This window comes from Carcharodon carcharias, chromosome 24 (genome assembly GCF_017639515.1).
Source record: "Carcharodon carcharias isolate sCarCar2 chromosome 24, sCarCar2.pri, whole genome shotgun sequence".
NCBI classification, from domain to species: domain Eukaryota; kingdom Metazoa; phylum Chordata; class Chondrichthyes; order Lamniformes; family Lamnidae; genus Carcharodon; species Carcharodon carcharias.
In genome coordinates, this window is record NC_054490.1 from 17,097,869 (window position 1) to 17,125,012 (window position 27,144).

Below are 27,144 nucleotides of genomic sequence, written 5' to 3' on the forward strand. Positions count from 1 at the left end.
CCAACGCACCCAAGCCTCTGAAGAGGAAACTCGGTTCCATCAAAAGACTGGTTCCTCCTGAATCACACACTCCGTGTTTACTTTTACCAATGGTTTGGCCAAACTGACATGCAAAGCACTCAGGAGGCAATGGGGGTGAAAATACTGAAAAATGTGGATCAAAAGCATGTGTAGCTAGAATCTACAAGGCCATTCGGCCCGATGTGCCTCTGCCGGCTCTTTGAAAATGCTGTTCAATCAGTCCCCCATTCCCTATAGAATGATAGAGCAGAGAAAGAGGCAATTATTCTTATGAGTGACAGTTGAGTTAGTTGAAAAGCAGTCTGAATATTTGCTTCATAGAATTACATAGTATGGACGTATTACATAGCGTACACACAGAAACAGGCCCATCTGGTCCACGCTGCTATTTATGCTTCACATGAGCTTCCACCCACCCCCTCATCCCATCAACATTTCCTCCTATTCCTTTCTCCCTCACATATTTACGCAGCTTCCCCTTAAATGCATCGACATGATTCACCTCAACCACTCCCTAAGGGAGCGAGTTCCACACTCTCACCACGCCCTGGGTGAAGAAGTTTCTCCTGAACTCCCGATGAGATTTATTAATGGCTATCTGATTTTTATGGCTCCCTGGGCCGGGACTGCCTGCAAGTGGAAACACCTTTTTTAGGTCTAACCTATCAAATCCTTTCATAATCATAAGAATCTCTCTTAGGTCACCCTCAGTCTTCCCTTATCTAAGGAACAGGGACCTACACTGTTCATCCTTCCCCAACAGTAAAATCCTCCCAGTTCTGCTATCACGCACTTACTCCAGTGCCACTCCATCCTTTTTCATATGGAGACCGGAACTGTGTACGGTGACTCCCAGTGTGATATGGAGATCGAAACAGTGCACGGTGACTCCCAGTGTGATACGGAGACTGGAACTGTGCACAGTGACTCCCAGTGTGATATGGAGATCGGAACAGTGCACGGTGACTCCCAGTGTGATACGGAGACTGGAACTGTGCACGGTGACTCCCAGTGTGATACGGAGACTGGAACTGTGCACAGTGACTCCCAGTGTGATACAGAGACTGGAACTGTGCACAGTGACTCCCAGTGTGATACGGAGACTGGAACTGTGCACAGTAACTCCCAGTGTGATATGGAGACTGGAACTGTGCACAGTAACTTCCAGTGTGATATGGAGACTGGAACTGTGCACAGTAACTCCCAGTGTGATATGGAGACTGGAACTGTGCACAGTAACTCCCAGTGTGATACAGAGACTGGAACTGTGCACAGTAACTCCCAGTGTGATATGGAGACCGGAACTGTGCACAGTAACTCCCAGTGTGATATGGAGACCGGAACTGTGCACAGTAACTCCCAGTCTGATATGGAGACTGGAACTGTGCACAGTAACTCCCAGTGTGATACAGAGACTGGAACTGTGCACAGTAACTCCCAGTGTGATATGGAGACCGGAACTGTGCACAGTAACTCCCAGTGTGATATGGAGACCGGAACTGTGCACAGTAACTCCCAGTGTGATATGGAGACCGGAACTGTGCACAGTAACTCCCAGTGTGATATGGAGACCGGAACTGTGCACAGTAACTCCCAGTGTGATATGGAGACCGGAACTGTGCACAGTAACTCCCAGTCTGATATGGAGCTTCACCCTATTACACTAACACAGTTCCATCGACCTAAAACATTAATTCCGGTTTCTCTCACCACGATTGCTGCCGGACCTGCTGAGGGTTTCCAGCATTTTCTGTTTACATGTCTTCTTACTGTTTTGGTGGCTTTGTGTGGGTTGGAATTAGATGAATGCACATACCTTGTTGTGAATCAGGATGCAATTAAGGCAAATCTTTTGTGACTGCGTGTTGGTTATTTAAATTGCTTTGGTCTATGTATGCCTTTTGGGTCTGATTTTAATCGCTCCACACTGCCGGCTCATGCCTTCAACTGCGGGACCTAAGCTGTGCAATTCGCCCCGCTAAACCTCTCCATCTCTCTACCTCGCTCATCTCCTTTAAAGCGCTGTTACCTCTGACTGAGCCTTTGGTCGTCAGTTGCGGCACCTCCTGATGTGGCTCGGTGGCAAATTTTGTTTTATTCTTAGGCCTGTGAAGCACCTTGGGATGTTTTACATTGTCGGAGGCGCTATATAAATACAGTTTTTTAAAATTGATTTCCACCATAGGAAATAATTGGAAATGGGCAGTTTGGTGAATTGGGAAGAATGCCTTTTTCCCTTGGCACCGATTTGGATTTCCAATTAAAATGGGAGATTTAAATAGGTTGACCCAATATGTCGGTTAGCATGATGGGATTAACGTCAGGTCCAATAAGCAGCCAGGCTTCCCTTTCAGTGAACTAACCCTTAGAGGAAAGAAAGAATGCAGTATTCTCCATACGTCATTTGCCAGAACCTTTTAGCCGGGCTCCTGGCATTTTCCACTTTGGTACTTGGCAGCTCCATCATACTGTTCACTCAGCAGCCAGTAATAATGCAAACAGGCAAGTCCACCAATAGGAAACCCTAGCCAGCACACATCCATCCCCAATATCCCACAACGTTAATCCTTCAACTCCAAATCTACAAAGCATTAACTCTCGAGATGAAAATGAACCTCTGTATCCAATTGTCACTCTCCATTATTTCTGTATATCTGTTTCTCCATTTCTAAACCATTGCTGTGTTTGGCCCTCCCACTCCAATCTTCTAATGTCTATGTTCTTCCCTCCATGTCTGATCCTTCAGTATATCTGTCCCTCCTTCTCTCTGCTCCTTCAGTCTATAAGTCCCTCCCTCCCTGATCCTTTAGCCTATCTGCCCCTCTGTGTCTGACCCTTCAGCCCATCTGTCCCTCCCTCTCTGCTCCTTCAGTCTATCAGTCCCTCCCTCTCTGCTCCTTCAGTCTATCTGTCCCTTCCCCTCTGATCTTTCAGTCTATCTGTCCCTTCCTCTGTGATCCTTCAGTTTAGCTGCCCCACTGTGCCTGATCCTTCTGTCTAACACCCGCTCCCTCTCTGCTCCTTCAGCCTATCTGTCCCTCTGTGTCTGATCTTTCAGTCTACCTGTCCCTCCCTCTCTGATCCTTCAGTCTATCACTACCTTTCTCTCGGATCCTTCATTCTATCTTTCCCTCCCTCTCTGATCCTTCAATCTATCTGTCCCTCCCTGCCTGATCCTTCGCTCTACCTGTCCCTCCGTGTCTGATCTTTCAGTCTATCTGTCCCTCTGTTCCCAATCCTTCACCGTGTCTGTCCCTCTGTTCCCAATCCTTCACCGTGTCTGTCTCTCTTCCCGATCCCTCACTCTGCCTGTCCTTCAGTTCCCGATCCTTCACTGTGTCTGTCCCTCTGTTCCCGATCCCTCACTCTGCCTGTCCTTCAGTTCCTGAACCTTCACAGTGTCTGTCCCTCTGTTCCCGATCTCTCACTCTGCCTGTCCCTCAGTTCCTGATCGTTCACTGTGTCTGTCCCTCTGTTCCCAATCCCTCACTCTGCCTGTCCCTCAATTCCTGATCCTTCACTGTGTCTGTCCCTCTGTTCCCGATCCCTCACTCTGCCTGTCCCTCAGTTCCTGATCCTTCACTGTGTCTGTCCCTCTGTTCCCAATCCCTCACTCTGCCTGTCCCTCAGTTCCCGATCCTTCACTGTGTCTGTCCCTCTGTTCCCGATCTCTCACTCTGCCTGTCCTTCAGTTCCTGATCCTTCACTGTGTCTGTCCCTCTGTTCCCAATCCCTCACTCTGCCTGTCCCTCAATTCCCGATCCTTCACTGTGTCTGTCCCTCTGTTCCCGATCTCTCACTCTGCCTGTCCCTCAGTTCCTGATCCTTCACTGTGTCTGTCCCTCTGTTCCCGATCTCTCACTCTGCCTGTCCCTCAGTTCCCGATCCTTCACTGTGTCTGTCCCTCTGTTCCCAATCCCTCACTCTGCCTGTCCTTCAGTTCCCAATCCCTCACTCTGCCTGTCCTTCAGTTCCCGATCGTTCACTGTGTCTGTCCCTCTGTTCCCAATCCCTCACTCTGCCTGTCCCTCTGTTCCCGATCGTTCACTGTGTCTGTCCCTCTGTTCCCAATCCCTCACTCTGCCTGTCCTTCAGTTCCCGATCGTTCACTGTGTCTTTCTGTTCCCCCTGCCCCTTGCCCTGTCTCCATTGCTGCTGTAAAGTGTCTAAACCTCCTTTGAATCTGTAATGCCTTTCCTGCCGAACTCCTTTCCACAGAGGATTGCATAGGACATACAGCACAGAAACAGGCCATTCAGCCCAACCAGTCCACGCTGGTGTTTATGCTCCACTTTCCTTTCCATCTTTCGTCATCTAAATCTGCCATCATAATCCTCTATTCTCTTCTTCCTCAAATGCTTGTCTCTCTTCACCTACACTATTCACTTCAACCTTTCCCTGTGGTAATGAGTTCCACGTTCTCAGCACTATTGGGGTGAGGACGCTTCTCCTGAATTCCCTGTTGATGACTGTCTTATATCGACGGTCTCTTGTTCTGCTCTTCCCGACAATCTCTCTATGTCCACTCTATCCAAACCTTTCAGAATTTTGAAGATCTCCATTAGGTCACCCCTCGGCCATCTTTGTCCAAGAAAGAGGAGACCCAGCCTGTCAATGTTTCCCTCATAAATATACCCACACATTTCTGGTATCGTCCTTGTAAATCCTCTTAGCTCCCCGCCTAGTGCCTTTATATCCGTTTTATAATGTGGGTGACCAGAACTACACACAGTGCTCCAAGCGTGGTCCAACAAAGGTTTGATACAGGTTTAAGTTAACTACTTTTCAACCCTGTCCCTCTAGAAATAAAGCCTAGTGCTTGGTTTGCTTCTTTCTGGCCTTGCTAACCTGAGTTACAACTTTGACTGATTGGAGTATTTGGCCCACGCGATTCCTTTGTTCCTCTAGCCCACCAGGACTCGCCCTCCATGTTCTCCCTACCCAAATGTGCCACCTCACATTTATCTGTGTTGAACCTCATTTGCCAATCATTTGTCCATTCTGCACGTTTATTAATGCCCCCCTGTAATTTGTTGCAATCCTTCTCAGAATTGACCATCTCTTCGCGCCCTCCCCACACCCACTTTGGTGTCATCTAAGTGATGGTATTGTCTTTGGATATCCTTGTGCTGCAGAACGAGTTGGACAAGACTCTCGATGCATTGGAACGGAACAGCGAAGAAATGGAGAAGCTGCGGGATGAGATCAGTAGCCTGAGAGCCTTCCTGGATGAGACGGAAAATGATGAATTCCAGGTCGGTGTCTCACCCGCTCTGGTCACTGATGTACGGCTGTATCAATGTCCTCAGCTCGACCACCTCTTTCTTTCATTTTCACTCGACCCCTACCTCGGTTTAAGAAGACGTTCTCCTTTCGTTCACCTGGGCAGTGTGTGCTGTCAGGCAAAGCACTCAGAGGACGCTATGTCCCACCCTGATCCTGTAAACCATTAGAATCAAGAAATGGTACAGCACAGGAGAGGCCATTTGACCTATCTTGCCTGTGCCATCTCTATGAAAGAGCTATCCAATTAGTCCCATTGACCCCCCCACACCCATTGCTCTTTCCCCATAATATTAGTCCCACTGCCCCCCCGTTCTTTCCCCATAATATTAGTCCTATTAGTCCCGCTACCCCCCTGTTGCTCTTTCCCCATAATATTAGTCCTATTCGTCCCACTGCCCTGCCCTTGCTCTTTCCCCAAAGCCCTTCAAATTTTTCGTTTTCAACTCTCCAGTTCCCGTGACAGTTGGAGTTGAAGCCACAGATCAGTTGTGACCTGACTTAATGGTGGAGGAGGTTCCACAGCCCTTATAGTCGTCTCCTGCTCCTATTTGTTATGCTCTTATGTTCCTGCTATTGAATCTACTTCCCCCGCCCTTTCAGGCAGCACATTCCAGACCATACCAACATGCTGGATAAAAAATGTTTTCCTCATGTTGCCCCTGGTTCTTTTGCCAGTTGTCTTCAAGCTGTGCCCTCTGGTTCCCAACCCTCCTGCCTCTGGAAACAGTCTCTCCTCACTTACTCCATCATGATTTTGGACACCTTGATTAAATCTCCTCTTAGGCTTCTCTACTTTAAGGAGAACAATCCTTGTTTCTCCAGTGTCTCAACGTTAACTGAACGCTTTAAAACTGAAGCTTTTCTGAAACGTGACCCAAGACTGTCTCAACTGTGGCTTAGTGGATAGCACCCTGGCCTCCGAATCAGAAGGTTCAGTGTTCCACAAGAAAGAATATAAAAATGTAACAGAAGAAATCAGATCTGGAGTAGGCCATTCAGCCCCTCAAGCCTGCTCCTCCATTTAATAAGATCATGGCTGATCTGATTATGGCCTTAACTCCACTTCCCTGCCTGGCCCCCATAACCCCTGACTCCCTTGACAATCAAAAACCTGTCCAGCTCAGCCCCTAATGTAGTTGACCCAGCCTCCAGTGCTCTCTGGGGAAGAGAGTTCCAAAGATTAACAATCCTCTGAGAGAATAAATTCCTCCTTACCTCCATCTTAAATGGGAGATCTCTTATTTTTAAATTGTATCCTCTAGCTCTAGCTTCCCACACGAGGGGAAGCATCCGCTCGGTGTCCTGTCAAGACCCCTCAGGATCTTATATGTTTCGATAAGATCACCTCTCATTCTCCTAAACTCCAATGAGTGTAGGCCCAACCTGCTTGACCTTTCCTCATTAGATAAAACGCCTTCATTCCACTCCAGAGACTTGAGCGCAAGATTTTAGGCTCCCCCTGCATTATCGAGGGAGTGCTGCACTGTCAGAGGCCCTGTCTTTCAGGTGAGACGTTAAAACAGTGCTTCCCAAACTTTTTCCTAGTGTGACCCCATTTTAATACCTCCGACTTTTGCATGACTCCAGAGTAAAATATTGGGGAGCGGGGAATGCGGGGTTTGGAGAATTGTCGAGCAATGGTGGGGAGGGGGGTAAAACTGCTGGGTCTGCCCTGACAAAGCCTTTTTAACAGGCTGTAGTTGTAACAGAAATTGGGCCTCAGAGAACAGACGATTCAGCTACACCCGACATCAAGTAGAAATAATCACAAGCATTTAAAGAGACCTTGCAGCCGCCCAAACTCAGTCCGCCGTTGCTGCCTCAAAGCTCGGGACCCCAAAATCTCATCCCGCGACCCCTTTGGGGGTCACGGCCGACAGTTTTGGAACCCCCTGTGTTAAAACAAGGCCTGTCAGGTGGTCATAAAAGAATCCACGCCCACTGTTTTGAAGAAGATCAGGGGGGATACCTCTGGCGTTAAGGTCACTTAAAAAAAACACCATTATCCAGTCATCTTCACCTTTCTATCTGTTGGAACATGCTGTGTGCAAATTGACTTCCGCATGTCCTACATTACAACTTTATTGGCACTTTGGGAGGTCCAGAGGTTGCGAAAGACACTGTATAAATGCAATTTTTATTTTCCCATCGCTAAGCCCTTGGACAAGCTGTAATTAAGTCTTTCTCTCCTCAACACAGGACGCTGACACCTTTCTCTTTCTCTTATGTTCCTGCAGAATGTGGGCACTGGGGTTCTAAACCTCCCCGAGCTCCCCGAAGCCAGTTTCCAGCAGCCCACCCTTCAGGTGAGTGCCCACAGCGTGGGGAAATGGGCCAGCAAAGCGATGGAAGCCCTCAAAATAATGTGGAAGCAGCGCTGAAAAATTCAACATATCATATAGGAAGATAGGCAGCATAGTAAGCAGTGTAGGAGCAGGCATAACATTGCAAATGGATTAAACGAACGGGCAAAATTGTGGCAACAGGATTTCAATTTCGGCAGATATGAGCTCATCCGTTTTGGATCTAAATTTTGGATAGAATATTGGGATTGACACCACAGACTGGACGTCTAAGATCTGGCGCCCTTGGACCCAAAACCGCGCTGGAGTTTGGATTTTCCCAGGTTTTGGGCGGGTGGGGTCGAAGGTCATTTTAAAAGTCATTTTCAGTGACTCTTAACCTCGAGTCACTCACAGCTGTTGGATTAAAAACACCTACTTCTGGTGATCCGCCCACTTCTCAGCTGTATTAATAAATCTCAACCAGGTTACACACACACACCTACACACCTTTTAATGCAACGAGCAAAAAGACAGAAACAGTTAAATGCTGCCTGATTGAGCGGGTTTGTGGAAGGTTTTACATGCAGGTGAGTTTGAACAGAAATGTGAATTTTGCACGCAGGCTGGTGGTTGCGTCCAAACATTGGAAACTCTACTCCCTTGGCTGCGTTACAGGGACGGTTATGGAGTGGGTGATAAATTATGAGCGTGGAGAAGGACCCTGCTAGCTGCCGTTTCTTTGCCCACTTATGAGCACTGTGCTGGCTGCTGGCACATTTGCCAACAGAGCCTGTAACCAATCACTTGCTTGGCGTGCTGTGTCCAGCCCTGGGCACCGCACTTTAGGAAGGATGTCAAAGCCTTGAAGATGGTGCAGAGGAGATTTACCAGAATGGTGCCAGGGATGAGGGACTTCAGTTCATGTGGAGAGACTGGAGAAGCTGGGATTGTTCTCCTTTGAGCCAAGAAGGCTAAGGGGAGATTTAATAAAGGCGTTTAAAGTCATGAAGGCAAATGGAATTTTGGCATTTATTGCTAAAGGAATAGAGAATAAAAATAGGGAAGTGTTGTTGCAGCTGTACAAGGCATTGGTGAGACCGCACCTGGAGTACTGTGCACAGCTTTGGTCCCCTTACTTGAGGAAGGATGTGGTTGCATTGGAGGCGGTTCAGAGGAGGTTCACTAGATTGATTCCAGAGATGTGGGGCTTGTCTTATGAGGAGAGATTGAGCAGTTTAGGCCTATACTCGCTAGAGTTTAGAAGGATGAGAGGAGATCTAATTGAGGTATATAAGATGCTAAAGGGGATAGACAAAGTAGACGTGGAGCAGATGTTTCCCCTTGTGGGGCATTGTAGAATGAGAGGCCATAGTTTTAGGCTAAGGGGTGGTAGATTTAAATCAGAGATGAGGAGGAATTACTTTTCTCAAAGGGTTGTGAATCTGTGGAACTCACTACCTCAGAACGCAGTGGATGCCGGGACACTGAATAAATTTAAGGAGGAGATGGACAGATTTTTAATTAGTAAGGGGTTGAAAGGTTATGAGGAGAGGGCGGGAAATTGGAGTTGAGGCCGAAATGAGATCAGCCATGATCGTAATGAATGGCGGGGAACAGGCTCGAGGGGCTGAATTGCCTACTCCTGCTCCTAGTTCTTATGTTCTTATGAAGGGTTTAGATAGAGGTATTAAGGAGAAACTATTTCCAATCATTGAAGCGTCGATAACCAGAGGAACAGATTGAAGGTGATTGACAAGAACCGAGATGTCATGAGGAAGAACTTTTTGCATGCAATGAATGGTTAGGATTTGGAATGCACTGCCTGATAGGTTGCTGGATACACATTCAAAAGGGAATTGGATAAAACAAAATGCAGAGAGATGGGGAAAGAGAGACGGAGTGGGACTAAGAGGATTGCCCTTTGAAAGAGCCGGCACAGGCTCAATGGGCTGAATGGCCTCCTCCTGAGCAGTCCCATTCTATAACCTGTGGCCCCAGAGGGTGAAAGGTCAGCGACTGCGCCACTCACCCCAGTCCTCCTCTCTCTTCCCACGTACCCCTATCAGAGAGGGGAGCTCTTCATCTGTCTGCGTCTGTCACTGGACTTGACCCCTGGTCCCAGAGGGTGAAAGGTCAGAGTCTGACCTCCTGTGCTACCCCGTTCACAAAACCACGCCTGTACAAGTCAACAAACAGAACACCTTACGCCTGACAATAGCGGGAAAGTCTTGTGATTGACTAAATCCTGGTGAACAACAAGAAACAATGAATATAATGGAGCTACACAGTGTTATTGCAGCATTGAAACATAGACATATTTGGTTTCCAACGGGACAGGTCAGGAGGCAACAAGGGATTCCCTGATGTAAAATGGGAATTATTAATCAGCAGGCAGTAAACAGCAGGGGTGCTGACTAATACAAGCATTTGGATAGCAGGGAACAACTGACTGCAAATGACCTTCAGCGGGGGGCAGGGGTGAGTACAGTTTCCAGCAGCTCAGCTAGTTAGACGTGTCAGCGAAGAGGAGCAAAGGCATCACCAATCAAGGAGAGCCCTTTAAAAAGGGAATGCTGTACATTGCATTGCCAATATACGTTTCCCTCCCAAATCGTGCTACACAGGCCTCTCGTAGCTAGAAATGTCAAATTACAGAATGGCGGCACCATCCTGTGCTGAGCCATTCGGCCCATTGTGTCTAGGCTGGCTCTTTGAAGGATTCTATCCAATTCATCCCACTCCACTGCTCTTTTCCCATTGTTCTGTAAATTTTTCCTGTTCGAACAATCTATCCAACTCCCCCTTTTGAAAGTTCCTGTCGAATCTGCTTCCACCGCCCTTTCAGGCAGCACCTTCCAGATCACCTCTCTGTATAAAATACATTTTCCTTGTCACCTCTGGTTCCTTACCTTAAGTAAAAGTATCCTGGACTCTCCAGTTGGCTGGAATTCTCCCTGGAACCATTCTGGTCAATCACCCCTTAAGCTTCTCTGCAGCGATCAGGAATGTCTCCCTGTCTCACCCTCAGCAGGAACCCTTTCCTAACTTAAAGCTGCAGAAGCCAGCGGCACATCCTCCCCGATTGTACTCTGCGTCCCCCCCTCCCCTACACCCACACCCGCCCGCCGGCCAATCCTGATACGCCGCGGGGGAGACAGCGGGATTGTCAGCCCGGCCTGCGGGCGCGTGCCTGACACACACGGGCGTGAAACAGCGCGCCATGATGTCAACAGAGTGTCCCGATATCATCGCGCGCTCAGGCCATATTTCGGCCAGCGGGCGCGTGCAGGAGTCGGCAGTGCGCCCGTCGATAATTAAGAGGGTTGTAAAGCCCATTAATCATTTCATTAAAGTGAAATTTCCCCTACCTACTGTTGGCAGGCGGGCAAACAGGCCAAGTGGCCTTTGCATATTTTGCCAAACGTCATCCACAGGCGGGATGAGGTTTCCAGCGTTGATTAAAAAAGCAAAAACGTTTTTAACACTTATTATTAACCTATCTCTGCTCATGTGACAGAGTCACACGAGGGGAGATGTTGCCCTTATTTTTGAATTCTTCTCATGGTTAAAAGCTTTAGCACTCTGAGGCAGCCCTGTGCCTTCAGGGGCCCGCTTCAGCGCTCGCGCTCTTCCCGCACCCCACCCCGGCAGCGCTGAGGTTATCGGCGCACGGTTCACGCTAGCTGGCCGGCCAGCGTGAAATCGCAGTAGAGGCCCAATCGCAGGCAGCTCCCGGGCATGCCTGCCCAACGAGGGGGGAAACCCACCCCCAGGATACCTTGCACCGTGTGCTGCCCCGATGACTGCCTGTCTGTTCTGTGCTCACAGGAGAAGCTGATGGGCATCGGAAATCGTGACGCACTCCTTCAGGACCTTCAAACAATTCAACATTCCCCCGCCATGCAAAACCTGTTGACCTTCCTCGAACACGCCCATGCCGAAGCTGACAGCGTCTCTCCCATTGGCCACGGAATTTAACTTGCCGTTAATTTTGCCTTGTGTGTCTCCACAGTTAACTTAATGATTCCTTACATTGGTGTTATACGTATCCAGAAGCAGATTTATAATAAACTTTGTTAGTTTTAACCACATCCTGGTTCTTTGTGTATTTTTCATCCACTGTATGCGGTGAGGGGGGGTTGTGGGGGGGTGGTGAAGGTAGGGCAAAGTTTATCTTGAGTTGGTCAACAACAGATCAGACGCCACTTGTGCACCAGATGTATTCAAAACGAAAGCAAACGGGGGCGCCTATCAAGCGGTAGATTTGCCGTGCGAATGATAAATGTCTGAAGCCTCTCTCAACCTTCACTCGCTTAACAGGAGCAACTTTGCATTTATATAGTGCCTTTGACCCAGTAAAACATGCCAGCGTACTTCACAGGGATGTAATCGATGAGCAGACCACGTAAGGAGGTACCGGATGGGAGACCAAAAGGGAGGGAATTCCAGAGCTCAGGGCCCAGACAGCTAAAGGCACAATTGCCAAGGGTAAAGCGGTGGAAACTGGGGGTGCACGTGAGATCAGAATTGAAGAAGACCAGAGATCTCAGAGGATCTCATAAGTCTAGAGAAGGTTACAGAGATAGGGAGGGTTGTCAGGATTGGAGGAGGTTACAGAGATAGGGAGGGTTGTCAGGATTGGAGGAGGTTACAGAGATAGGGAGGGTTGTAGGGGCTGGAGGAGGTTACAGAGATAGGGAGGGTTGTAGGGACTGGAGGAGGTTACAGAGAAAGGGAGGGTTGTAGGGGCTGGAGGAGGTTACAGAGATAGGGAGGGTTGTAGGAGCTGGAGGAGGTTACAGAGATAGGGAGAATTGTAGGGGCTGGAGGAGATTACAGAGATAGGGAGGGTTGTAGGGTCTGGAGGAGGTTACAGAGATAGGGAGGGTTGTAGGGGCTGGAGGAGGTTACAGAGATAAGGCTATTACGGTTAAATTATGAGGCAGGTTCAATAGGCTAGACTTGAGTAGAGAAGAATAATAGGTGGTCTAATCGAGGAGTTTAGAGAGTTGATAGGAACAATAGAAACTATTCCCTCTGGCGGAGGTGGGGTGGGGTGGAGCCTTGTTTATGTGACCAGAACAAGGGGTAGAACCATAAACTTAGAACCAAACCTTTCAGGGGTGATGTCAGGAAGCACTTCTTCACACAACTGAATGGCCCTCTACTATTCCTGTGCAATAGGCTCAAGGGGCTGGATGGCACCATCCTGTTCCTGTGTAAGGCTTGAAGGTTTGAATGGCCTCCTGTTCCTGTGTAACAGGCTCAAGGGGATGAATGGTGTCTCCCTGTTCCCGTATAACATGCTCAAGGGGTTGAATGGCCTCTCCCTGTTCCTGTGTAACAGGCTCGAGGGGGCTGAACAGCCTCATCCTGTTCCTGTGTAACAGGCTCGAGGGGCCGAATGGCCTCCTCCTGTTCCTGTGTAACAGGTTCGAGGGGGCTGAACGGCCTCATCCTGTTCCTGTGTAACAGGCTCGAGGGGCCGAATGGCCTCCTCCTGTTCCTGTGCAACAGGCTTGAGGGGGTTGAATGGCCTCCTGTTCCTGTCTAACAGGATCAAAGGGGCTGAATGGCCTCATCCTGTTGCTGTGTTAGAGGCCTGAGGGGCTGAATGGCCTCACCCACCTTCAAAAGACTTCTACATCTGTCAAAGTAAGTGGACGAGGCAACAGAACGGAATCAGATCTCACAATTTCTGTTGCAGGGGCCCTCACGCTAACTTGCCCCGGAGCGCGTTGGCAAAACGTGCGGTCTGTGGAAGAAATACTTGCATAGGAGTGACAGAAACAGGCCTTCCGGCCAACTGGTCCACGCTGGTGTCAATGCTCCGCGTGGGCACCCTCTCTACCCCTCTTCACCTCAAGCCCATAGAGCACCTCCCTCTATTCCCCTCTCCCTCCAGGCGACCATCTCGCTTCCTCTCGAAGGCAACTATGGCTATTCGCCCCCCAGGCACCAAGTGACGCAACTGTCAGTGAGGCTCCGTCAGTCCGATCATTCCACGGCCCAGATTCCTGGCTGCTTAGAAGATCCTGTGACTCACTGTGGTTCAGCTAGATCCAACCAGACCCACACACACATTCACCTGGTGTGGCAGCATCTTGGCTTCCTCCGATTGGCTGGAGGGCAGGAGGTGTTGGCTAACTGGGGCCTGTGTTTGACTGTTGCTGTTCAGCCACCCCCCCCACCCCCTTTGACTGGTGCCCGCCCCTCATTACCTGCTGTTGTTAATAAAAGGGGGAGGATGCCTGTGGCCAGAGCTGCTCAAGGAGGAGACAAGAGAGGAGGACGTTGAAGGAGATCCTTGAATGAACTCCACAGATTGATCCCTGATCGCCAACATAGCAGGAGCGGGAACCCTCGGTGAGTCGACCATCTCTCATCATTTTGAACCTTGGTTTTAATGTTTAAAACGCATGTTTTTTTTTAACGATTTCTGTCAATGGTTAGGCATTTTTTTCTAACTTCCCTTTTCACCTGCGTTCTCCTCACTCGCTTACCTGTGTTGCTAGGTCACCTTGTTACTCTGCTCAGGCTCCTAGCTCATTGCGCGTTCGGATGGCAGCTATCCCCTCCTTCCCTGGGCACAAGCGATCCCTCGAAAAGGGGGCGCGAGCCAGAAACTGGAAGGAAGCCATCAACCAACTGGAGAGGGAAAGCTGAACAAATGAGATCAAAGTGCTTGTCTCTGGCATTGATCAAGCACCCCCGTCCCTCCTGGGCCTCCCACTGGTGAAAGGCCTCGAGCCTAGAGGTCAATACTCCCGTGGCCCCTCTCTGGGGGCACCCAGGTGCAGGGATGGATGGAGGGGAGAGAGAGAGAGAGAGAGAGAGAGGGAGAGAGAGAGTGTGGACCGAGCCTCGCCCATCTGCCTCTCCAAGCGATCCAGGGACAGTCCCACGAGCGAGTCCTCCAGTTCCCCTTTGCATCATGGTGGCCAATGGTCAGGAAGGTAAGGATATAAAAGGTAGGAGCAGGAGCGGACCACACACAGACCCTGGAGCCTGCTCCGCCATCCAATGGGATCGTGGCAGGTCTGGGTCTTCAACTCCGCTTTCCTGCCCCACTCAAATTAATTCCCCGAGAGACCAGAAACCTGTCCAGCCCGGCCTTAAATGCATCCAACGATGGAGCATCCACAACCCGCTGGGGTAGAGAGTTCCAAAACTTCACAACCCCTTTGAGTGAAGTCATTTCTCCTCGTCTCGGTCCTAAGCGACCTTCCCCTTACGCTGAGACTGTGCCTCCCATCCACCCCACTGTGTTTTAGATTCTCCGACCAGGGAGGGTAGCAACAGTTCAGCCTCTACCCTGTTAAACCCCTTTAGCCGGAACGGTGTACGTTTCAATGAGATCGCCCCTCATTCTCCCAAACCCCAGAGAACATCAACCCAATTTACTCAGCCTCTCATCGTAAGACAACCCCCTTACCCCAGGGGCCAGTCTGGTGAACCTTTGTGTACCGCTCCCCCCCACCGTCCCTCAATACAGAGTTCCTTCAATGCGGAGAACAGAACTGCACACAGTATTCCAGGCGCTGTCTCACCGCATCCCCGTACAATTGCAGCGAGACATCTCTATTCCTGTACTCCAATCCCCTTTGCAATGAAGGCCAACGTGCCATTTGCCTCCCTAACTGCTTGCTAACTTCCTGGCCAAGGGGTATACAGCCCTTCCGCCGTCTATCTAACACCCACCGCAGATGCGGAGAGCCATTTAAATCTCCATTCAGTTCGGCGGGACCGTAATATCCCACCGGGGCTGGGGGAAGGGCAGTAAAATCCTGGCCTCTGTGTTCCTTACGTGAACACGCTCGAGTCTCTCTCTGACCAGGCCGAGCTGAATTACTCCGCTTAAGCGCTCGGTTGACTGGCTCACTCAGTTGTCCCACCCCACCACCAACCCCCGCCCCAAGTCCCCCAGGAGCCATTGCTCGGGCGTCCCCTGCCCGAGCGATCGCGGGTCAAGGTAACGGACCTGGGCCTCTTCCCCCTCTCTCTCTCCTGAAGGGAGAAGGCTGAGAGGGCGCGACTTAATCAAGGGCGTTAAAACCCTGAAAGGTTTCGATAGAGTGGATACGGAGAGAGTGTTCCCTCATTGACCCGGGGGGGGGCAAACTGGAGGCCGCCGGTGGGAGATAGTCACCCAGAAATCCAATAAGGAACTCACGAGAAACATTGTCACCCAGAGAGTGGTGAAGGGGAACAGCGTTAATTTAAGTTCAGCCAGCAGTGGAGGGTGAAAAGAATCGGTACTCACGATGAGGGGAGGAGGCTCAAGTGGAGCATGAGCACCAGCATTGACTGGTTGGGCCGAATGGACTGGTTCTGCGCTGTGTATCCTGTGCAAGATGGTGGAGGGGAGCACACTGGCTGACAAAGTGACCGGGGCTGGGGGGTGGGGGGCGGCCAGAGTGGTAAGGACAGCCAAAGAGCGGGCGAGGCTGGTGCCTCGAAGCGGGCGAAGCCGTCCTGCTTTGTCCCAATCCTCCGCCCACCTAAACAGAAGTTCTTGCCAGCACCGGGGTCCCCCCCCTCCCCCCAACCCCAGCTGAGCCACCCCGGACTCCCCCTAACCCACTCTCGGCCGCCCAGTGCGGACTTCTCCCCAGTGCGAGGGGCTTAGGAAGAGATTCACAGACTCCCCGGGCTGCCTGTAACTCCTGCGGCCTGCGTGAGTCAACGTTTAATTGGGTTACCTCGGAATTAACCCGCGCCTCCCATGATTCCTCATCTAAATCCCGCTGTCGTAAGCCCTCCTCCGTTCCTTTGTCCCTCGTGTGTTTATCCCGCTTCCCCTTATTCACCTCAACCACTCCCTGTGGGAGCCAGTGGTGGTGGGGTGGGGGGGGGAGGGGGGGGTGGGGTTCACTCAGCCCGGCTGCCTTCCCCTTCCCCTTCCGCAGCTACACCTTTGGCCTCAGTGCCACTGGAAAGTGAGTGCCCGGTACCTCCAGGTAGGCTTGGGGCCTTCTGCTTGTGAGCGACTGGAGTCCCCTGGGTGGGCACTTTGATTCCAATTGTTAAGCTTCATTTACGTTTGTTGTCAATGCTTGTACCCCTTTCCCAAGGAGGGCACATGTTGACTCGCTGCTGGCGAGAAACGTCATCCTTAACCTGAAAGATAAAATACTGCAGGTGCTGGAAATCTGAAACAAACACAGAAAGTGCTGGAAAAACTCAGCAGGTCTGACAGCATCTATGCAGAGAGAAACAGAGTTAACGTTTCGAGTCCGTGTGACTCTTCTTCAGAACTGAAGGGAAGGAGGAATATGATGAAATTTATACTGGTTAAGGGTGGGGGGGTGGAGCAGGTGAAGCTGGATAGAAGGCCAGCGATAGGTGGGGGCAAAGGAGAGAGCCACAAAGATGTCATGAACTAAAGGACAAAGGGGGCATTAATGGTCGTGATAAGGGCTAAAGGAGGCGCTTTTTTTTATTCATTCATGGGATGTGGGTTTCGCTGGCTGTGCCCAGCATTTATTACCCATCCCTTGTTGCCCTTGAGAAGGTGGGTGGTGAGCTGCCTTCTTGAACCGCTGCAGTCCCTGTGACAATAGTGGCAAAGGTCAGAAAGCAGAATGTGATAATAGCAGGACAAGGGTAAGCACTCTGTGAAAGAACAACATGAACAAGTGACAGATGGCCCGAGTGGGGGTGGGGTTGGGAGTGGGGGGAGGGGATGGTGGCGGGAGGGGGAAAGGATCAAAAATGTATCCCCCCCCATTTTATTCCATTTATCTCACATGCAAGTGTGTGTGTGAGTGTCTGCCTGTATATGAGTGTGTGTGTGTGTGTGTGTGTGTATGTGGGAGTGTGCATGCATGTGGGAGTGTGTGTACATGTATATGAGTGTGTGTGTGTATGTGTGTATGTGAGTGTGTGCATGCATGTGGGAGTGTGTGTACATGTATATGAGTGTGTGTGTGTATGTGTGTATGTGTGTGCATGTGGGAGTGTGTGTACATGTATATGAGTGTGTGTGTGTGTGTATGTGAGTGTGTGCATGCATGTGGGAGTGTGTGTACATGTATATGAGTGTGTGTGTGTGTGTATGTGAGTGTGTGCATGCATGTGGGAGTGTGTGTACTTGTATATGAGTGTTTATGTGAGTGTGTGCATGCATGAGTGTGTGTGTGTGCATGTGTGAATATGTGTGCGTGTGTGTTTGTCTGAATGTGTGTGTGTGTATGTATGTATGAATGTGTGAATGTGTGTGTGTGTGTACATATGTGAGTGTATGCGTCCATGTTTGTGTGTGTATGTGTGCCTTTGTGAGCGTTCGTGTGTGTTTGTGTGTGTGAACATTTATGAGCATGAGTTTTTGTGCTTGTGAATGTAAGTGAATGTGTGAATGTGTGTGCATGTGTGTGTTTGTGTGTGCATTGTGAGTGTTTGTGTCTTTGTGTGTGTATATGTGTGTGTGTGTGTGAGAGTGTGTGTGTGTGTTTGTGTGTGCATTGTGAGTGTTTGTGTCTTTGTGTGTATATGTGTGTGTGTGTGTGTGTGTGTGAGTGTGTGTGTGTTTGTGGTATATATGTATGTGTGTGTGTGAGCACGTGTATCTGTGTGAGATATCAGTGACTGAACTGCCACATTCTTGTACCCTCGCACCCCCACACAACCACTTCCACTCTCTGGAGTCAGTCTGAGGGACACACAGCACTAAGTCCGGCTAAGTCCAGGTGGGTGGAGGTTGCAGGACCAGGTAGGCGTGAAACAGGGCGAGCGGTGGGGGATGGGTGCGGAGTGAGGTCAGACGTAGCAGTGGTGGGGGTAGAGAGAACGGTGTCAGGGAATGGTAAGGGTAGTCAGAGTGTAATGGGTTGGGGGGCATCTGAGGCTTTGGACAGAGGAGAAAGATCCCAGCTTCTCTAACCTGATCTGCGGTTAAATCCCCCATCCCTGCGACCATTCTGGTAAATTATCTCTGTGCAACCGGGTGGCAACATGAAAACCTTCCAACTCCAACAGGAGGTACAAGGGCTGTGGTGATTTGACAGCACATTATAAACCAGTCCGAGTGTCCTCTCTATTGTAATTATTCAGCAACGCCCGATATCACTGCACTTTAAATCTCCATGACCAGCTGTAAAACATTTTGAGACCTTTTGAAGCCGACTATTTACAGTCTATGATAATGACTTGGACGAAGGGACCAACTGCATTGTGGCCACATTGGCTGACCCATTCGCAGATAGGTAGGAAAGCAAGCTGTGTGGAGGATTCAAAGAGTCTGCCAAGGGACATAGATAGGTTAAGCGAGCGAGCAAAAATTTGGCAGATGGAGTAAAATGCGGGGATATTCGAGGTTGTCCACTTTGACAGGAAATACAGGAAAGCAGCATGGTATTTTTAATGGAGCGAGGGAGACTGCAGGATGCTGCAGTGCAGAGGGATCTGGGCGCCCTGGTACATGAATCACCCACCAAAAGCTAGTCTGCGGGTGCAGCAAGTATTCGGGAAGGCAAATGGAGTGTGGTCTCTATTGAGAGGGGAATGGAATCGAAAAGTATGGACGTTTTTGCTGCAACAGTATGGGACATTGATGAGACTGTACCTGGAGGACTGTGTACAGTTTTGATAAGGTTCACTGGGCTGAGTCCTGGGGGGGTGAAGGGGGTTTGTCTGATGGGGAAAGGTTGAGCAGGCTGGGCCTGTACTCATTGCAGCTTAGAAGAACGAGAGGTGATCTTATTGAAACATGTAAGATTCTGAGGGGACTCAACAGGGGGAACACTAAGAGGATGTTTCCCCTCGGGGGGGAATCTAGGGCTAGGCGGGGGGAGGCACAGTTTCAAAATAAGGGGTCTCCCATTTAAGACGAAGATGAGGAGGGATTTCCTGTCTCAGAGGGTGGTTACTCTGAGGATTCCTCTACCCCAGACAGCAGTGGAGGCTGGGTCAGTGAATATGTCCAAGGCTGAGCTAGACAGATTGTTGATTAGACAGGGGAGTCGGGTTCTGGGGGAACGTACTGAGGGATATGGGGACATGGGGGAAACGTTGAGTTGAGGTGGAAGATCAGCCGTCTTACTGAATGGACGTCCATGCTCAAACGGCCTACTCCTGCTGCTGTTCCTTATGTCCTTTCCTACGTCCGATGACAGGCAGGAAAGTGGAGTTAAGGCCACAATCAGATCAGCCATGATCGTATTGAATGGTGGAACGGGATTGAGGGGCCGAATGGCCTGCACCTGCTCCTATTTCTCGTGACCTCATGAGGTCGAGAAAAGCTCTGCAGAAAGGCTTCCTCTCTTTCAATGTGCAATACTGCCCTCTGCTGCACTCGTCCCTTTTCTCATTCTCTCTATCTTTCACTCTCTCTCCCACCTCCTCTCTGCCCTCTTCTCTCCCTCTCTTCCTCTCTGCCCCTCTCTCCCCCAGTCTCTCTCTCTCTCTCTCCCACTCTCTCTCCCTCCCTCCCCCTCACCCTCCTCTCTCTCTCCACACTCTCCCTCACCCTCCCTCTCTACCTTTCTTTCTCTTGCTCCTTCATCTCCCCCTTCTCTCTCCGCCCCTCTCTCCCCCTCTCTCCCACCTCTCTCTCTCTCCCCCTCTCTCTCCCCAACTTCCCTCCACTCTCTCTCCCTCCTCCCCTCTCTCTCTCTCACCCTCTCTCTATACCCTTCTCTTTCTCACTCCTTTTTCTCCCCCTTCTCTCTACGCCCCGCTCTCCCCCTCTCTCCCACCTCTCTTTCTCCTCCTCTTCTCCCCCACTTCCCTCCTCTCTCTCTCCCTCCCTCTCTCTTTCCCTTTCTCCTCTCTCTCTCCCACCTCTCTTCGCCCTCTTTTATCCCCTCTCTTCCCTCTCTTTGCCCTCTCTTCCCCCTCCCCTCTCTTTGCCCTCTTTTCCCCTTCTCTCTCCCCTCTCTCTCCCTACCCTCTCTCTCACCCTTTTTCTCTCCATCCCTCTCTATCCCCTTTCTCTCTCCCTTCTGTATCCCCGTCTCTCCCCCTCTCTCTCTTCCTCCACTCTATCTCCCTCCACACTCTCTCCCCTCTCTCTTTCCCCTCTCTATCCTCCTTCCTCTCTCCCCCACTCATCCCTCCTCTGTCACTCCCTCTCTCCCCCCTTTCTCTCCCCCTTCTCTCTCTGCATCTCTCTCCCTCCCTCTCTCTTCTTCCTCTTTCCCCCCACTCCCCTCTCTCTCCCCCTCTCCTCCCTCTCTTCCCCCCTCTCTCTCCCTCTCTCTCTTCCTCTCTCCCACCTCTCCCTCTTTCTCCCCTGTCTCTTTCCCCCACTTGCTACTCCTCTCTCTCTTTCCCCATCTGCCTCCCCACACTCTCTCTCCCATCTCTCCCCATCTCTCCCATCTCTCTTTTCCTCTCTCTGTTCCTCTCCACCTCCTCTCTCTCTCTCTCTCCCACTCCACCTTTCTTCTCTCTCTCTCCACCTCCCCTCTCTCTCTCCCCCTATCCCCTTATGTCTCTGTTGGGTTTGGAAGGTGCTGTCTAAGCTGCCTTGGTGAGTTCCTGCAGTGCATCTTGTAGATGGTACACACACTGCTGCTACTGTACGGTGCTGGTGGAGGGAGTGAGTGTTGAAGGTGGTGGATGGGGTGCCGATCAAGTGGGCTTTACACAGGGTTGAAATTCATCAGATATATGGCACAGAATGTGGCCACTCAGCCCAACCAGGCTCTGCTGGTGCTGATGCTTCACTTAAGTCTCCTCCTCTCCGTCCTCATCCAAAACTACCAGCGGAATCCTCTATTCCCATCTCCTTCCATTGCTTATCTCTCCTCCACTTACTATTCACCTTAACCACTCCCCATCTCAGTATAACCCAAATCCATACCACTCGTTTTGACAAAGATGATCTTATTGCGAATTCCCTATCAGATTTCTTTGTGACTATCACATATCATGTACTTTGATAGGAAGAACCAAAAGGCAGGCTATTATTTAAATGGAGAGAGACTCCAAATAAGTGCAGCACAGAGGGATCTGGGTGTTCTTTTGCATGAAACACAAAAAGTTAGCATGGAGGTGCAGCAAGTAATTAAGAAGGCAAATGGAATTTTGGCCAGTATTGCTATAAATGTGGATGTCTTGTTACCACTGTACAGGGTGTAGGTGAGGCTGCACCTGGAGTACTGTGTACGGTTTTGGTCCTCGTATTTAAGAAAGGATATACTGGCATTGGAGGCAGTTCAAAAGAGATTCACTAGGGTGATTCCTGGGATGAAGGAGTTGATTTATCAAGAACGGCTAAACAAGTTAGGCCTTTATTCTTAGAGTTTAGAAGAATGAGGGGTGATCTCATTGAAACGTACAAGATTCTAAGGGGGTTGACAGGGTGGACGTTGAGAAGATGTTTCCACTAGTGGGGGAATCTCAAACTAGGGGTTACAGTTACAGAATAAGGGGACACTCATTTAAAACTGAGATGTGAAGGAATTTCTTCTCTCAGAGGGCAGTGAATATCTGGAATTCTCTACCTCAGAGAGTTGTGGAGGCTCAATCACTGAAAGTATTTAAAGAGGAGTTAGATAGATTTTTGAAATATCGGGGAGTTGAGGGCTGTGGGGAGCTGGCACGAAAGAGGAGTTGAGGCCTGGGGCAGATCAGCCATGATCTTATTGAATGGTGGGGTAGGCTTGAGGGGCCGAATGGCCTCCTGCTCCTATTTCTTATGTTCTTATATCGACGGCCTCTAATTATGCTCATCCCCCACAAGAGGGAGCATTCTCTCTCTCTATCCACTCTACCGAAACGTTGCAGAATTTTAACCACCTCTATAAGGCCACCTCTCAGCCTGCTTCTTTATTCATTCACGGGCTGTAGGCGTCACTGGCCGGGCCCAGCATTTATTGCCCATCCCTAATTGCCCCCTTGAGAAGGTGGTGAGTGAGCCGCCTTCTTGAGCCGCTGCAGTCCCTGTGGTGTAGGTACACCCACAGCGCCGTTAGGGAGGGAGTTCCAGGATTTTGACCCAGCGACAGTGAAGGAACTACCGATATATTTCCAAGTCAGGATGGTGGGTGGCTCGGAGGGGAACTATTGTCAGGGGGGATGAGCCCCTGATAGCTAAACCCTGGCATTCCTGTACACCTTTATTTGCGCTCCCACCAAAGCCTCCGTTACTTGTGGTATTGCAACTGGGACTCTATGCAATACTCCAGATGTGATCTAACCAAGCTTCGACACAGATTTAGCGGAACTACTTTCCAATTCTAACCCTCTGGAAGTAAAGCCAAGGGCTTGGTTCACTTTTCTCTTATGGCCTTTCTAAATCTGTGGCGTAACTTTTTGCGGGTTGAGTATTTGGGCTTCCTTTGATCTCTTGCGCCATTGTTTTTTAAATTTTCTGAGCAATTTGCTTCTTCCTTATTTTTCTTAACAAAATGTCACGAGGAAGAGAGATCCAAAGACTCACCACCTTCTGAGAGAAATATTCTCCTCATCTCTGTCCTAAATGGGTGACCCCTTTATTTTTAAACAGTGACCTCTCGTTCTAGATTCTTCCACAAGAAGAATCCACCCTGTCAAGACCCCTCAGGATCTTATATGTTCCAACCAAGTCACCTGTTACTCTGCTAAACTCCAGCGGATACGAGCCTAACCTGTCCATCCTTTCCTCATAGACAACCCACCCATTCCTGGGATTAGTCTGGTAAACCTTCTCTGAACTGCTTCTACCGTCCTTCCTTAAATAAGGTGACCGATACTGTACACAGCACTCCAGATGTGGTCTCACCAACGCCCTGTACAACTGAAGCAGAACCTCCCTACTTTTGCATTCAATTCCCCTCATAAAATTCTATTAGCTTTCCTGATTACTTGCTGTACTTGCATACTAACCTTTTGTGATTCATGCACTAGGATACCCAGATCCCTTTACATCTCAGAGCTCTGCAATCTCCCACCATTTAGATAATAAGCTTCTTTTTTATTCTCCCTGCCAAAATGGACAATTTTCCCACATGATACTCTATTTGCCAGATCTGTGCCCACTCACTTAACCCATCTATATCACTTTGTAGCCTCCTTATGTCCTCTTCAAAACTCACTTTGCTACCTATCTTTGTGTCATCAGCAAATTTAACAACCATACCTTTGGCCCCTTGATCCAAGTCATTTATATAAATTGTAAAATGTTGAGGCCTGAGCACTGATCCCTGTGGCACACCACTGGTTACCTCTTGCCAACCAGAAAATGACCCATTTATGCCAACTATTTCCTGTTGGCTTGCCAACCTTCTACCCATGCCAATATGTTACCCGCTACACCATGAGCTTCTATTTTCTGCAATAACCTTTGATGTGGCACTTTATCAAATGCCTTCTGGAAATCTAAGTGCAGCACATCCACCAGTTCCCCTTTATCCACAGCACATGTTAATTCTTCAAAGAACTCCAATAACTTGATTAAACATGATTTCTCTCTCATAAAGCCATGTTGACTGGGCCTGATAACCTTGAATTTATCTAAGTGCCCTGCTATAGCTTCTTTAATAATGGCTTCTAATGTTTTCCCTATGACAGATGTTAGGCTACCTGGCCTACAGTTCCCTGCTTTCTGTCTCCCTCCCTATTTGAATAATGGAGTTTATCAGGACCTGGGGACTTGTCAGCTCACAGCTCCAACAATTTGCTCTGTACCACTTCCCTGGTGATTATAATTTTCTTGAGTTCCTCCCTCCCTTCCGTTTCCTGATTTATCTGGAATGTTATTTTCAGCAATTTGTTGCATTGACTATCCCTCCGACAATGTGTCCTCTGCAAATTTAGCAGTTTTGAATGTAGAAATTGTGTTTTGAATTTTATAACTGAGTTTTGAATGAAAAAATTGTGTTTTGAATTTAGAAAGTGTGTTTTTATTTGAAAAATTATGGTTTGAATTTAGAAATTATGTTTCTAAATCAGAAATTGTTCCTTGAATGTAGAAATTGCGTTCCTAATTTAGAAATTGTGCTTTGAATTTAGAAATTGTATTTTTAATGAGAAATTGTGGAAGTGTTGAATTTAGAAGTTGTTCTTTTCTCTTGGATGGTGTTGAGTTTCTTGAGCGTGGCTGAAGTACTCGAGTTTTTAATTGGACGCTGTTTGTTTTCTGTTTTCAGGTGAATAGTCAGCTGTCCTTGTCTGGATCAAAGCACTGGCATCTTTGCAAAAGGGCTTCTCTGATCAAAGCAAGTTCCTGGTCGACCCTGTAGAGCAGCCACGATGACAGAGAGGGAATTCACATTTGCCTTTCAAGGCTCCGAAGGAGAGAGGCAGACGGCTAAGGGTGGGCCTGAGCAGTCTTTGATTTCCGCCCTGAGGGACTCGTCCAGCGTCTTCAGCGAGGAGGAGAGAAAGAACGAGGGGAAGGCGGTCCAGCTGCTGGAGGGGGAGCACCTCCGAGGGGCCCTCAATTTGGGGATGCCCTGCAAGTGCCTGCCGGAGAACGCCCACCTGGAGGCCTTGTTTGTGGGAGGCGGCGGGGGGTCCCAGGGCCGAGAGGGCATTGCTGAGGGCAAGGAGTGCACGACATTCACCGTCGGAGCTGCCCCCGGGAAGAGGCCGATCCTGAAAGGCCCCGAGGCCGGGGTGGACCTGTGTGTCTTTGCCTTGGAAGGCGAGACGGTGGGCGAGGCACTGAGCGAGGACGGCAGGTTCCTGCCTGAGGTGGGCGGCGAGGGCTGGCGGCTGGTGGAGCGGCAGCAGGGCCGCCGGGCCTTCCCACTGAGCCTGGCAGCCAGAGAGCTGCAGGCCGGGGCCTACGAGCTGGGCTTCGAGGGGGAGGGGGCCGGGGGGAGGCCCAACCTCCGCGAGCTGGCCCAGGAGCTCGACGAGTACCTGAAGGGGCGCCTGGGGGGCGGGGGGCCCTGGGAGGCGGCGCAGAAGGAGTTCGAGGAGCTGATGGGCGGGGTGACGCCCAACCGGGTGCCCAGCCACGTGGCCAAGCTGCCCACGGCCATGAACGAGTCGGTGGGCACGCTGCGCTGGAGCCGCCTGGGCGCCGAGGGCAGCGCGGCCTGTTTCCACCTGGCCAGGGGCCACGTGCTGACCTGCTACCACGCGGTCAAGATGATGGTGGGGGAGGGGGTGCCCGAGAGCGAGTGGGGCCCGGCGGTGCGCCAGGCGGCCAGCGTGAGCTTCACCTACCGCACCACCGCCGAGACCCAGTGGAAGGTGGCGAGCGACGGCCTGAAGGCCTACTCCGCCGAGTTGGACTACGCAATCCTGGCCCTGGAGGCGGCCGCAGGCCAAGGCTCCGAGCTGAGGCCCGGCCTGGCCGCCTGGTCCACCAAGCCCGTCGGCCAGGGGGTGGTCTACGCCGTGGGCCGCCATTTCGCCGACGCCCTCATGCTGGTGCCCCTGGGCCCCCGGGAGAGCGGCGACCTGTCCGGCCGCCGGAGCTTCCAGGCTTTCTCCAGCCACAGCTTCTCCCGGCAGCCCAGGTCCGAGAGGGCGCCCTACGGCACGGAGTTCCTCCACGACCCCGCCTCCTCCGGCTCGCCCGTCTTCAGCTACTACGGGGGGCTGGTGGGCATGAGCGCCGGGGGCTACCAGTACGAGGAGCGCGTGGTCGAGTTCGGCCCCACCGTCCAGGCCATCGCGGCCCACGTCCACCTCAACCACCACCCCTTGTACCAGCTGCTGTTCGGCGGCGGCCCCTCGAAGAAAGGCTGCTCCGTCATGTAGAGCGGGGGGACTCGCTGAGAGGGGCAGCCCGGGGGGGGGGGGGGAGGGGGGAGTCCGTAACGGCTTGTGTTGGGTGGCGAAGGGGGGGGAGAAGATGTGGGGGGGGGAGGGGGGTGAGGGGAGAAGAGGGGAGGAGGTGGGTGAGGGGGGAGGGGGTGACCGGAGAAGAGGGGGGAGAGGTGGGTGAGGGGAGAAGAGGCGGGGAGGGGTGTGAGGGGGGAGGGGGGTGAGCGGGGTAGAGGGGGGAGAGGGCTTACAGTGGCGGGGAAGGGAGAGGGGGGGAGATGGTAGTGACCAAACCGCACCCCCCCATGACCCCCTCCTCCCCCCACCACCACCCCACCCCCCACCCCCCAAGACCTACCAGTGAGAAACCTCAAAGGACCTGTATTAAAACCCGAGCGATCCAACAGCTGCCAGAGGCCACGGGATTGGCTGCTGGAAGAGTCCCAATGGCGACTGAACTGACACTCTTACTGGAAGAAATATTTACCCTTATCCTGCAGTCTGCACTGCCGGTGAGTCGTGTCAGACATGAGGAAAGTGAGACGGTGGAGGATAGGGTGTGGGTTAGTAGCGGTGGGGGGGTCGGGGCGGGGGTTGGGGGGGTGGAATCCTCGTATGAATGCATTGAAACAGTCAACGTTCACCTGGGTAGCAATGCAGCACCCTCTTTCTTCCCACACTGGGCGGACAAGCTACGAGCAGAGGTGACCCGGCCAATATTGTGTCACACGGATAGCACGCTCGGCCTATCTGCTCCATACCGTCCATTCAAGCCTCCTTCCCTATGTCCTTGTCTCACCCCGTCAACATCTCCTTCTGCTCCTCTCTCCCTCCAGCTCCCCCACAAACACATCGACACGACTCACCCCCGGCCGCTCCAGGTGGGAGGCACTTCCACATTCCCACC

General features: G+C 50.9%; 2 protein-coding genes across 2 annotated transcripts in view; both read left to right on the forward strand.

The window, feature by feature from the left end:
* The window catches only part of LOC121269358 (centromere protein Q-like), a 55,566-nt gene extending 43,883 nt beyond the window's left edge, over nt 1-11,683 (forward strand). Inside the window, exons 7-9 of the mRNA XM_041173912.1 lie at nt 5,157-5,276; nt 7,545-7,613; nt 11,421-11,683. Coding sequence (XP_041029846.1) covers nt 5,157-5,276; nt 7,545-7,613; nt 11,421-11,570 — 339 coding nt within the window. The 3' untranslated portion in view covers nt 11,571-11,683. The remainder of the gene's footprint in view (nt 1-5,156; nt 5,277-7,544; nt 7,614-11,420) is intronic.
* Nucleotides 11,684-13,805: 2,122 nt separating this feature from the next.
* Nucleotides 13,806-26,260, forward strand: LOC121269414 (serine protease FAM111B-like). The gene is made up of 2 exons (XM_041174028.1): nt 13,806-13,958; nt 24,665-26,260. The coding sequence occupies exon 2, from the start codon at nt 24,768-24,770 to the stop codon at nt 26,229-26,231; it is 1,464 nt and encodes a 487-aa protein (XP_041029962.1). The 5' UTR covers nt 13,806-13,958; nt 24,665-24,767; the 3' UTR covers nt 26,232-26,260.
* The last annotated feature ends 884 nt before the right edge of the window (nt 26,261-27,144 follow it).

Coding starts and splice junctions, on each gene's coding strand:
- LOC121269414 (XM_041174028.1), top strand. CDS start 24,768: ATGACAGAGAGGGAATTCACATTTGCCTTTCAAGGCTCCGAAGGAGAG.